At 40.3% G+C, this 13,613-nt stretch overlaps 1 protein-coding gene across 3 annotated transcripts in view; it reads right to left on the reverse strand.

Annotated features, from left to right (window-relative positions):
- The window catches only part of fmnl2a (formin-like 2a), a 61,492-nt gene that overhangs the window by 7,757 nt on the left and 40,122 nt on the right, over window positions 1-13,613 (reverse strand). For all 3 annotated transcript variants that reach the window (XM_053626990.1, XM_053626992.1, XM_053626991.1), the window contains exons 7-22: window positions 11,392-11,500; window positions 11,146-11,222; window positions 10,631-10,724; window positions 9,645-9,719; window positions 7,925-8,035; window positions 7,616-7,765; window positions 6,362-6,463; window positions 5,895-6,207; window positions 5,189-5,383; window positions 1,999-2,123; window positions 1,576-1,778; window positions 1,042-1,276; window positions 666-734; window positions 499-579; window positions 282-411; window positions 1-140 (exon numbers count right to left, since the gene is read on the reverse strand). The exon at window positions 1-140 is cut by the window's left edge and continues 24 nt beyond it. In XM_053626990.1, the coding sequence (XP_053482965.1) occupies window positions 1-140; window positions 282-411; window positions 499-579; window positions 666-734; window positions 1,042-1,276; window positions 1,576-1,778; window positions 1,999-2,123; window positions 5,189-5,383; window positions 5,895-6,207; window positions 6,362-6,463; window positions 7,616-7,765; window positions 7,925-8,035; window positions 9,645-9,719; window positions 10,631-10,724; window positions 11,146-11,222; window positions 11,392-11,500 (2,209 nt within the window). The remainder of the gene's footprint in view (window positions 141-281; window positions 412-498; window positions 580-665; window positions 735-1,041; window positions 1,277-1,575; window positions 1,779-1,998; window positions 2,124-5,188; window positions 5,384-5,894; window positions 6,208-6,361; window positions 6,464-7,615; window positions 7,766-7,924; window positions 8,036-9,644; window positions 9,720-10,630; window positions 10,725-11,145; window positions 11,223-11,391; window positions 11,501-13,613) is intronic.

The raw sequence follows: 13,613 nt of genomic DNA on the forward strand, positions 1-13,613 counted from the left end.
TAATTTCTTGAGCTTGCTCTCATTGAGATGTATGAAGTCTTTGAACAGTGTGTTGTGGCCATGCATGCTATACTCTCTCCTAGTTAGATCCATTCCTCTCTGAAGCTCCTTCACATCCAGCAACACATTCTCTAAAGAGACTACGACACAGAAAAAAACAGACAAACTCAGAAAAAAAAGGGAAAATACAAATCTTCCACAGTATACTCTCACAATACTCTCAAAAAGCTAAATGAGATGTCTCATTAAATGTATTTCATTTTGTTTTCTACATATTGTACCTGCCGCCGCTTTTTCCACATAATGGAGCTCGTTATAGAACAGTGCCACCTGCTGGTACTTCTCCTTCACTACATTTGCAATGTAGTGCAACAGTGTAAGCTTCCTGTCTGTTGATTTGGTATCTATTAACTGAGAACACAAAACCAGGTTAATTATTGAATATGCTTGAATACTTACTGAGACAGTAAGTGGATACGGAAAACAAGTGCGTCTTACCAAGTCTAAACTCTGAAGTTTAAATCCATACACTGCCCCTCTTTTACTGCTGTTCATGTAGTTCCCAAGAGCCAATATAATCTGCAAGGGGAGAAAAACAGGAATGTTTCAGTGAGAACCTACAACCAGAGAAATGAAAGCCATCTCTGCGAAAATAGCACACTAACCTCCAGGATTTTCTTGAGTTTCTGTGAAGACTTGATGGACACAGATGCTGCGATAATTGCGTGCAGTTGCTGATGAGTAAAAAAAAACAAAAAAAACAACAAAGAATAAAGAAAACATCAAACAGACACTTTGTCTGGGTTTCATAAGCACGCACAGCCAAAAGACACTGAAGTGAAAAAGGCATGAGAAACCCTCTCTTACAGAAGTCTAGATTATTGGGAAATTATACAGTAAGCTATAGTAAACAATAAGAAAAATACGTAAATACATGGATGCTAGTGACTGAGTAAAAACAGAATGAGGCAATACAGTAAATACAGACATAACAGCAAGTATTTATATAAATGTAATTGGTGACAAATGTTTAATACTTACAGGAGTGAGCATTTGCACACTCTCACCAAAGTTCCCCACAAATGCCATAATAGTCAACTTCTGCACGAGGCGCTCGATTTTGCTGAACTGCATCATGAAGCGGTCCTCATCTGTGAGGTTTTCCAGTGGCTTTCTCTCTTTCTCATACTGCCGTAACATTTTGACCTCGGACTCTGTGGGGATAAAGCGCAGCAGACACTCCACAAAGTCCACCGGCAACATCCGCAGGTCAAACCTGAGAGAGGCGAGGAGAGAACGATGAAACGACTGAACGCGTGTTTTACCAGGTTCCTCCTTTAAATCGAAGTGTGTCTGCAGCTTTTCCACAGACAGGGAGAATAATAACGCTCTCAGGAAAATGACCTTCACGCAAGATGGTGGTTAATCTTGTCACACAGAAGGCAGCAGTATAAGCATGCAGGCTCGAGATCTGAACAGTGTGAGTAAAGTGTACTGAATTGAAAATCTTCTGTGAAACTCCTAGGGAAAAGTATGACTGTTTCCACAAGTTATCTTCAGCTTAATTGAACTTACATCTGAATTGCTTTGCAGATTTCCTCCGGAGTCTTGCCCACTTTTCGGAGTGTGATGGCCAGATTTTTGGCCCTGTTGGAATCCAGTAGTGAAATTTTATTAGGAACCTTCTGGATGGTCTTCTGCTTGCTAGAAGTGACATCAATAGCAGGGCCCTGAGCTCTTGTCTTAAATATCTCCTCAAACTCGTCTACATTCAGATCCTAAAGGAATCAAGAGAAATGGGGCATTACAGTTTCTTCAAATCTTCAGATGGAAAGTGGGCAGAGTTTGGTGTCATTCTGGTGTCAAATGCAATAAATAAACACAGTAATATATTCTTACACGTCAGTGCACATCATTTCTACACGGCTGTCACTTGAGTGTGCACAGAACACATTCAAATTGTGGCATTCAAATTTAGTGTAGTGTGAGAACTTTTACCTCCAGTATCCTCTCATCATCGATCTCATTGAACACAGTGCCATTGATTTGGTTGGGCTTCAGTGCCACCCAGTTAAACACCGGCATTCGGAATTTCGTTTTGATCGGCTTCTTAATCTTCACAGCTACAAACCACAAAAAGCGCACGTATCTTATTCAGCATACATTCGCCATTTCACATTTCAGAGCAAACACTACATAAATAATGCAGTGACAGACACATTGTGGCGCAGGGGAACTGTGGGGAATAAAAGAAAAGGGTAAATCCTGCATATTGACACCGACGTTCCATGGCAACAATGAGAAACAGGAGCCGTATGGAGAAACAGACTCAGTCATAGTGAGGTGACAGTGAGTGAATAAGAGTGACTAACTTTCTTGCCACTAACCCATGGTAAAGATTCTATTGTTGGACTGAGTAGCCTTATTGTGGGGAGAACTCAGCAATGCTGCAGCTCTGCACTAGAGTACAGACTATAGGGCATGATGTAAGAGTATCCACCTTATACAGTGCATATACCAGGGGTGTCCAATCTTATCCGGAAAGGGCCGTTGTGGGTGCAGGTTTTCACTCCAACCGAACAGAAGCCACACCTGAGTCTATTGAAAGCCAAGCTCAACTGATTAAACAGGTGGAATCAGGTGTGGCTCCAGATAGGTTGGAATGAAAACCCGCACCCACACCGGCCCTTTCCGGATAAGATTGGACACCCCTGGCATATACAGATGGGTGACAACGTAAAGGACAAAACAACAAGGTCTAAGGAAGGTGTTGGGTCACCATGAGCCACCAGCTGCTGGAATCGACTCTACACATCTCTGGAACTGCAGTACTGGGGAGATGAACTCCATTCTTCCAGATAATGGTGGTGGAGAGCTCTGTCTAAAACGTCAGCCATTCCAAAATCTGCCACAGAGATCTACTGACTGGGATTTGCTTCATTTGCATACTCATGTGGATGATGCCCTGTGGATGAACGTATTAGCATCCTAAAAGAGATCACTCCTATCAGGATAGAAATGTTTCTTCATATGCAACCGTACTATACAACTCCCTCTCTCTAGTTGTTAATGGGCCTGTTCTTGCTGACATTGCAAGCCGTTTCCTTCCATGTGCGTCACCCGTCTGTGTATGTAGTATCAGGGTCAATAGGGGGAGAAGTGCCACCATGGTGATATGGATGGATGGAGTAGAATAAGAAATCCAGCCCACATCCTGTACATTATCTGCAGGTTATCAGTTGTGTGATGCAGTGGCCATGCTGTGTCTGTGTAGCAGGCTGCGATTTTACATTTGCACAACAATTCACTTACAGTGACATGCCAATGTATTTTAACATGTAGCATACAACACACACTTTAAAAGAACACACAAAGTGGCATTTTTAGCCTCTAAAGTTTACAAATAATGACTACAAAATTTTTACTGTGTCTAGCTGGGGCTGTAAAAAAAAAAATCTCCATCAAAATCTGACAATGTAATGGAGAGACTGAGATAATACTATAGAACTGGAATCGTGGTTAGTCTGCCTGTGGATCCCACAATTTCCGAGTAGTGTCATGGATTTCGACTGCAATGAGCAAGTATAGGAGTAAAGGCCTTGGGTCTCATGGAACATGTGGTTTCATACTTTGGCATCCGCATACTGTCATTTGCTGAACTGTGCAAAGTGAGGTCTAGAAAATGTTCCTTTTTTGGACTGAACAGTGATCAGATTGAAGGAAAAATTTTGCATTAGAGCATGTAATTTTATGCCTGGCTTCAAGTGATACATAAGCTGCCTTGGAGCACCAGAAACTGATGGGAATTCTGTTGATTGTTATGCCTTTTGGGACTAAAAATGCCATCTCAACAAATTCTACCTATAAAGATGAAACACAGGAGGAGCACAAGCACAACACAGAAAACCTACAGAACAGCTTGATGGGTCCCTCTATGTTGGCACAAAGATAGAAGAGAAACAAAAAGCAAGAGATTGGTGTGAACGACAGAAAAATAGCCTTCAAGATATGATCAGCTGTCCCCATTTGACTATAATCATTAAATGTTATTTTTGCTCCGTAAACAGTGGCATGGTCTCATCGCAGCTGATTTTCAACTTGTCACCCTATGCTGTCAGAGCTCAGCATTTAAGAATGACGCCATTAAATTGGCATGTGCTTCTCCGTGACGGTGATTCCCAACCTTAGTGTTTACGGAAAAGGACAGATCCAAGCATTGCATCACAAGGGATGATTTGCTTTCAGAAATTCCTTTCATTGTTCATTTAATTCTTTCAAAAAAGATCACAGGTACATAATAGTCAGAGAATTCACACTTAATCATTGATACTTATAATATCTCTGTTTGGTCTAGATTAGGAATTTTCCCCTCATACAGGAAACATTTGACTACGTGTGAGTCAGCTGCGTCTGACCAAACGGCATGGCTGGGAAGTTAAATAGTGCTAAGGAGCAGTGAGTAAACACCCACAGCCTTAGTGATCATTATCATGTGCTGCTGAGAAGAGTAGTAAGGCCCAACTTACAGACTAGGCTTACTGCGATAGTCTGTGTTCCCAGTGTTGAGGCCACACACTGATTACCTTACTTGCCCATCGCGGCACTGCCCCCACTGTCGTTTTGCCTTTTTATAGCAATAAAAATCATTTAGTTCAGTTAGATAACAGACACTACAATTAAAAACTGAACGAGTCTGCTCAATTCAGCATGAGCCGAGTTGCAGCACAGATCAGCAGGAGTCAGATTTAATTTATCATGTGAGGAGAGTGAGGCGAGCTGACTGACAAGACGATGGCAGAAGATTTGGTTCCATGTTAAATATAAGCGAGTTTGTCATTGTACTGTTTTGTAGTTGTGTTTTTCACCCCCTGTGTGTTTTTTTTTGTTATTGTTAACAAGAGGGTTTATTCTAGGCACTGTGGCTCTTGCTGCTATAGTGAGTTACAGCTTTATTATTGGATATCCACAAAGCTATCTCCTTTAATTACCAGTACAATTCTTAAAATTGCAGTCTCTGCAGGATACACATCTACATTTTCAAAATGTTAATTAAATACACCATTAAAAATACTGGTTAGAATGTACACTGTGAGTTTCGACTCCTGTTAGTTCTGTGCCGCTGCCTTCTGAGATGCTTGATGAGATGAAAGGGGATGATGTGACATGACGCCTGCATGGTGAGTCTTACCTGAGAGACCTGAATTGAAGATTACAGTGGGGGATCCACAGCCTGGTAGAGGTGGTGCCATAGGTGGTGGAGGTGGGGGCATAGGGGAAGATTCCTCCCCGGTGATGCCAGTGCCCGGAAGAGGGGGAGGTGGTGGTGGAGGAGGAGGAGGAGGGGGTGGTTCAAGAATAGCTGATGGACCGTTTGGTACTGAAACTGTAAAAGGCAGAGGAGAAAAGAGCCAATGAATGAAAATAAACAAAGAGATCAGAAAGTACATGAACAAGGAGCAACAAGCTGAGAAAACACAAGAGAATTACATAAAATGGCAAAAAGAAAAAAGCACCACAAAGAGCAACAAAGAGAGAGAGATGGAGGGAAGGAGAGAGAGAGAGAGAGAGAGAGACATGCTATGATGGCCTGCCAAAAGATATTTCTCCCACAGAGACTCAATTAGCAAGACCAAATATAAAATCTTTTGCTGTTTCTATTCCACTTGCTGTGTGCCACAAAAGAGAACTGCTGGAGCTGAAGGCAGCCATGACTGTTATCATTTCCATTTAAAAGCTTATAAAATGCTGTAGTAGCACAAACAAACATTGCATATTTTAAATGAAGTTTACTACAGTTCAGACATCAGTGTACAGGTCAGGTTAACGGAGTATTGATGCACTAGTACATGATCTAACTCTCTGACTGACTACAGAAGTACATCTAAATCACTCACATGACGCAGGCATAGGTGGGGGTGGAGGTGGAGGCATGGACATTCCCAGTTCTACACCACTACCTGGTCCCGCAGGACCCATCATGGCACCCCCGGGTACACCCTCCGTGCCCGCCAGCAGGCCGTTAGTGGATGGAGCAGAGGCCAAGATGGCAATATCCCCGTCTCCTTTCTTCTGGATCTTGATGGTTCCTTGCTTTTCCAGTTCATGGATCTTTTTCTCCAGATTACACTGCCTCTGGATCGCCTCATCCTTCTCCTTTACCATCCTCCTCAGTGTGTGCACCTGTGAGCTAGCATCCTTGTAGACTTCCTGTTCCCATTTGCAAATAAATAAAAGCAAAGCATTCATACCAATATTCTCAAATTGTTTTGTTATATTTCAAGCTAAACGTTCAAGCTAAATTTGGCCTGTAGCAAATCTAAAAACAAAGTAAACAGGGATAAAGAGGCAGGGAAACTCTCACCCGTACAGAGTCCAGTTCCTTGTTCTTATGCATTAGCTGCTTCTCCAGTTCTACAATCTTTGCCATGGCTTCATTTTCTGTGTCCTGTAACTTCTCTGTCATCTACATTGGGAGATTAGGGACATGTTCACAAACAAAAACTAATATTTTTTGCTTTTTGACTAATGTGGCTTGTGTAAATTCTGTAAATTAAGAGAGCCTTAGATCAAGATAATTTAATAATAATAATAATAATAATAATAATAATAATCTTAAACTAATAACTGACCATTTGCATTTAAAGTAGAAAACTGTCTGCAACATTCAAAGTAATATATGACTAATATTCTTGTGGTAAATTTGTTCACCAAAGCAGAGATACACAGCAAACAGCCCATATTAATACGATTTTTGGGAACTACTAATCCAATCATGGTTATAGACATATGAACATCTACTGGCCTGAGATCAAAAGGTTAGAGGTACAATTCCAACAAACCACATTTCAGCCCAGTCGATTCCTGTGAAATGTTAACCAGGAAGAGGGCAACTAATCAAACTGAAGTGTTCAAAGATACTTGATGCCTACCCTGAAATGGCTTCACCTCAAAGCTTTGAGATGCTAATCATCAAGTAGCTGGGGCACTATTCATGTACTTTCTTTGACATCTGATTAGATGAACTGAGGAACAGTCTTAATTGATCTAATTTGTTTAATAAAGTCCATTGCTTGGTTGGAGGGGGAAAAAACAACCCTCAGGTTTGTTCCCAGAATCATAAGGGGACTTTTAACTTCAGGCCAAGAGCCCCACAGGCCTGCATGTTTTCAAGTTTTCCCTATTCCTAACACTCTTTGTTCAGCTTATTAGCTAACTATCAAGGTTCGAGGTTCTTTATTTGTCACATACATATTAAATACGTGATGTTTTTTTCTTAGTTAGTAGACATAAAATATAATAGACTGTAGAGAAGATGATGTGAATAAAACAATAATAGAATAGAATATGTAGAAAGCAAATATACAGAGTTGTAAAGTTGCAAAAAAAATTATTATTATTATCCAAGTCTCCATATGATCAGTTAGGTCTGTTGGGAGCAGGAAAAACTGAACACATAGGATACACATAATCTTCTAGATGTTAAACTCTTTCCAGAGGTAGAGGTTTTAAACAGACAGATGAGTCAAAGACATTTACACGTAAGGAAATTTGCTTATTTTTGTTCTCATGGTCTCGGGGAAAGGAAACTAAAAGGGTGTCTAAACACGGCACTCACATGAGACATGCTCTCCTCCAGCTCCTCCACTCGTTCCAGCGCCGCATTCTTCGTCTCGGCGTCCTCCAACAGAGCTCCCACATCGAACACGTTATCCAGGTAGGCCTGGATCTGCACTTGCAATTTATCGCTCTCAGTGTGCTTCAACTTCTACTCAGAGCACAAGGAAACAGAGAGAAAGCAACCAGGGGATGAGTGTATCTACGAAAATCACGAGTGAGAAATGCTTTAACGGGTTGGATTTTTTCCTTTCAGACAAAACGGCTAAATAAAACTGGAGTTTATATCACTTTACTAATGCATACTCACATCCAGATACTCATCCAAACATAGTTTAGTGAAGTCATACTGTAGGTGCACTCTGAAATTCATATCTTCTACTGAGTGGACCACAATGTTTATGAACTGCATACACGCCACCTGGAAAGCAGTGGAAAGTTGAATGTTATTAGGTAAAATTGTAAAGAAAAAAAAAAATAAAATCAAATAATAAATGGTGACCAAATACAGTGTGCCTAGTTACTATACCCAGGATAGTAAAGCATGCAAATCACATTCAAGAGTCAGCAAAACAATGTCAGTTTAAAACTAAGATACATTTCCCCCCTCTTTTTACATGGCAACTATTACATAAACAAAATAACCCTTGTACTCAAGATCTCAGATGAAATGTAATGACAAGACAAAAATGTCAGTAACCCATTGACCTGACAAAGGTGATTACCTGTTAAGCGACAATACTACTATACAACACTAGCTAGCTAGAACTAGTGTATGTGATGATGCCCTACCAAAGTCACTGAAATTATTTCCCTTTTAGCAGGTACATGTAGGGTAAATCATATGCCCACTAGAGTAACGTTATTAAATATGTCCATTACCCTATAAAGGAACTGCTGTATGTTGTATGTATGTAGCAATGTGACCAAATTCTGAAATGACTCAAATTTATCACATCGCAGGAAGATAAAGGTTTTAGGAAGCCACCGATAGCAATGTGGATTTGGACAGTGTTCTCACCTTCCTTTTAAGTAGGAATGAATACATGGGAAAATCAATGTATATTTGGAAACATACACTACATGACCAAAAGGATGTGGACTACTGACCATCACACTGATATGTGGGCCTTCCCCACACAGTAACCACTGTCTAGATCGTCTTTGTTTGCTTTAACATTACAGTGTCCATTCACTGGAACTAAGGGCCCTAGACAAAACCTGCTTCAGCAAGACAATGCCCCAGTGCACAAAGTGAGGAAGACATGGTTTGCCAAGATTGGAGTAGAAGAACTTGAATGGCCTGCACATCAGCCCCACTGAACACCTTTTTGGACACGTGAACTATAACACGGACTGCGCCCCAAACCTCCTCATCTGACGTCAGTGCCTGACTTCAACAATGCTTTTGTGGTTGAATCTAGTAGAAAGCATTCCCAGAAGAGAGGACAAAGGGCAGACCAACTCCATATTAATGCCCATGGTTTTGTAATGGGTCAGGTGTCCACATACTATTGGCCATATAAGTGTATACAGAACATACTGGGGAAATCTGACAGGGGACGATCAGGTTTCACTGACTAATGTAGCTGATTGGGTAGCAGAGCTGACGAAAACTGCTGTCATTTCTGATAAATAAAGACTAGACTAAAACTAATAATCAAATGACTAAAACAGAACTAAAGCTTTCGGTGTTTTAACACTGCAACAAAACAGACTAATTTAAAAACTCGAAGGCAGGTGCAAAGGGACTGCTTCTTGTTTTTAGAGGGCGTTTCTCATACATGAATGACTACATGACAGTGAGTTGTGACTTTAACACACAAGAACTAAATACACACAGGCCAGCTCCTCTGAGCCTAACTTATGACAAATGAGTTGAACTGTAATTGATGGTTTATTTAAGCAGCACATTGTAGCAGAAACTAAAAGTGAATTTACTGTGCAGCAACAATCTACTATTACAAACTAGTAATTAAGGGTTTAAAAGAATCCACTGGTAGTTGTCTGATATGGGTTTGGATAAATACCATGAAGTCAATGTTATTGTCCTCATTCCTGAAGTGCTCCATCAGCTTCTCAAAGCGTTGATTTTCTGAACAAACCTTTAAAATAAAGCACACAGTTCCATTTTCATTAGTTAATATGCATGAATTTGTGTGAGACACGATTGAAAAAAAGACAAACACATGCATACTCTACAATAAACAAGAAGACTGACCAGTGACCTTGGATAAGATTACTGTATTACACAGATACAGGGGAACAGAAGGAAGAAAACGGAATGTGAGTGCTTGAAAACAGAGAGCCGTATAAAAGCTAACTATCCAATAAATCATTGTATGTGATTTATTAAAGATGGTCTTTGTGAAATTCATAAATAAAATTCATTACTGCAGTTGTCATGTAAAGCAGAGAAAGGAACTCTGAACTACAGTTCCCAGCAGCCACTGCACCTCACTGCATCACAGTCACATGACCATCTGCACCTGAATCATGTTCTTGTTAATGAGCACTAATGTGTATATAGCCACAGTTTGCACTGCACTCTTTGTCTTACGTTTGTTCTTTCTTTACCTTTGTTGCTGTGTTTAAGTCTCTGGTTTTTGCCTCATGGTCATAGAGTCTTTTTGTGTTTTGTTTTGTTCTTTATTAAACTTTAGTAGGTTCAATAAAGACTTGCATCCCTCTCCACCTTGAATTCGTGACCGCAGTAAAGTCTGCTGTCATAGATGTCACAAAATGTCCTTCCCCACATCTGACTCCACCCTCTCACACAAGTGTTTATGCATCATGAATCGCTTTTTAAGTAAAAGGGGCAAGGCAAAGGTCAGGGTGGAGCTAGAAAATGCAAAAGAATGCCATGATGAAATATGTGATATTGGTGAATATATATGGAGTGAAATGAAATGAAGAGAAAAAAAAATTCTAAATAGAAATATTGCACAGGAGGACAGGACTTTCTACAGTGCAGTGTTAAAAACAATGGTGATATGGGAACAGTCCAGCTCTGTACCTCTTTAAAGTTATCAAAAGCAGCGAGAATGATCTCATGCCCCCCTCTGACTAGACACACAGCAGCCAGCAGCTCCAGTACTAGCGCTTTGGTCCTGCAAAACACACACACCCCGAGAGAGAGAGAGAGAGGATATTAGTGCTATATTTTATGTTTCAGGTTTAGGTCTGAAATTACATCACATTAAACAGCAAACACAGCAGAGGTTTTAAACTGGCATGACTACTACTGTGGTATCAATGTGTAGTGACAAAGACACAGAATAAGTTAGGAAGCTATGCACATGCAAAACTGGGCACACCCACATACACAGATTAGGAGCTTGTCCTGTTGCAGCTGCCAATATTTATGACCCTGCCAGAGGACTCGCAACCTGCCTGAATGAGAGTGCGGCACATGCTGGGAAAACTCCATTACAAAGCAGGTGTTTTCAATCTCCCTCTCTAAAACACTTTCTCCCTTTCTCCCTCCAGCGGGGGCACACACAACCACACACACCATTTACAATGCTTTACCTGGGGTTCTTGTTGTTCAGACTTAGTGCAATTTCATTCACAGCATGAGGGTGGGACATAACCATGTTGAAGCCATACTAACAAAAAAAAAAAACAACAACAAAAAAGTGAGTGATACATTAATGAGCACAGAAGGATGCCTGAAATTTATTTAAACACCCAAACTTAAAAATGACCTGTCAAATTGTAAACAAGAGAAAACAAAGCGTACGTCAGCAAATTATATGTATTCTGTGTAGTGTTCACCTGGTAGTTCATAATCGCTCGTAGGCACATAATGCAGACGTGAACGTCGTCTTTCTTACACAGCAATCTCGAATGCTTTAATGTTCTTCTGCTGGGCAATGTATTACATCTGAGAAGAGAGTTAAGAGTGGAGGAAAAAAGTTTCAAAAAACACTGAAGGGGTAAATCGCTTCCCTACTAACAATCAGATGTAGTTTGGAAAAAAACCCAAAAAAAAACACACATTCCAGAACAAAACTGTTAAAATGTCGAGAAGAGACAGGCTCAGAGAAAACCAAAAGCAATATCGCAATGCAACACTGAAGCGCTGAATGGTAGCAGACTGACAAATGTTGTCACGGTGACAGCGGTGGACTCTAAAGTAAAATATAATGTTTATTATGCTCTGGAGACTGCTAGCACACTGGCCATAACTTAAATTACGCCGAGGACATTAAACACAGTAGCCTGCAAACAGTGGAGCCTCTGCTGTGTAGAGGGTATTGTCTTAACTCGAGCTGCTTCACACACATATCACTTGCACTGTGCACAATGGCAGCATCATTGGCATGCATAGCAGAGGTCTGTGGTGCTTTGTAAAGGCAGAATGAGCTCAAGGATTTTATGTGCAATACAGGGGCACACAAACAAAAGTTAAACAAAAATAAATATATGCAAAAAAAAACCACACGTGCACACGCGCACACACACACACACACACACACACACACACACACACACACACACACACAGATAGAACCTTCACGCACATCCATTCAGACTTAATGCATATTAACTGTTCAGTATGTACGTTTATCTTTCTATTATTGCTAGGACATTGACATAATTATTAATGAAGATTATTAATGCACCTAAACCTAACCCCAATAAACAAAATGGCTCTTGTAGTTTCATAAAATAAAACCTGCAGTTCCTGTATAAAGCAGTTTTCCTCATGGGGACCAGCCAAATGTTCCAGCAAGATCAAAACTGTCAGATATTCCAATCCTGACACAGACACACGCACACTAATAGGTTATTTCTGTCTTGTCATAAGGCACGCACCCACACCCACACCCACCTGCACTGGTGTCTTTTTGGAACAGACAGAGACATGTTTCCGAAATGTCTTGTAAGACACAGGCTTGCACATACACATGAGCTTGATTGTTCCTCATTCTTCATGTAAAACATTATCATGCCATTCATCATTAAATGTTTTTCCCTTAATTATTTATGTATCCCCAGACATGCTCTTTAAAATCTTTACTAATCATTTGTAGAATAATAAATTACACGTGTACACATGAATATGCAGTTTGAAAACCCGCCCACATCCTATTACAGAAAACCCCATTTGCATTGCCATATTCTTGGCTACTTATTATTTATCACTAGCATTAGCCAAATTGAAGTTAGCCAAATAAATAAATCAGCCTCGGATAATATGCAATGTGCTTTGTTGTTGATGAAAGCACTGAGACATTCTCTGTATTATATGGAAAAAGGAAGATTAAGCTCTGTGTTAACAAACATGTCTCGAGTGGTGTGTGGAGATGGGGATGGTGGCTGCCTTAGGGGAGGGGTCGAGCAGAAGGATGGGAGTTGGGAATTCCTTCAGGAAATGGAGCAGTTATTTGGCGTTTTTGGGGGACTCTCGTGGGGGGGGGGGGGGTGTTGAGTATAATTTAGAGTTTAGTCTATGATTATACTTGATTATTGTATTTTCCCTTTTTTTTGTAATTGTGTGTATTTTTTTATTATTATTTTTATTATTATTTTATTTTTATTTTTTTTTTGGATATGTGAGTTTATATTCTATTGACCACAGGGGTGTTCGTGGGGGGACCAGGGTGGGGTGGGAGGTTGGTAGGGGGAGGGGTTATAGTGGGGATTTATGTTAAAATAGTTTGATTCATTATATATGTTGTTTGTCTCTTTCTGTTAACTTGTGAATCAATAAAAGTGTTAATTACAAAAAAAAGAAACATGTCTCAAACCCTAATCTGTATAATCTGGAATCAACCATCCAAAAGGAGGGAACCCGACTCACCATGTTTTTGTGTGTAGGGGTCCTCAATGACAAAATTGGAACGTTAAGTAGAACTCTGAGCCAAGAGTAACCAAGCGTTTTCGCTTCTCCCTTTTACCGCAAACATTCACAACACTGTCATCCTCATGTTTATGTTAAATACATACCTGCGAGGATGAAGTACATTTGTTATGTTTGCTCCTTCTGTTCA

This window comes from Ictalurus furcatus, chromosome 6 (genome assembly GCF_023375685.1).
Source record: "Ictalurus furcatus strain D&B chromosome 6, Billie_1.0, whole genome shotgun sequence".
NCBI classification, from domain to species: Eukaryota; Metazoa; Chordata; class Actinopteri; order Siluriformes; family Ictaluridae; genus Ictalurus; species Ictalurus furcatus.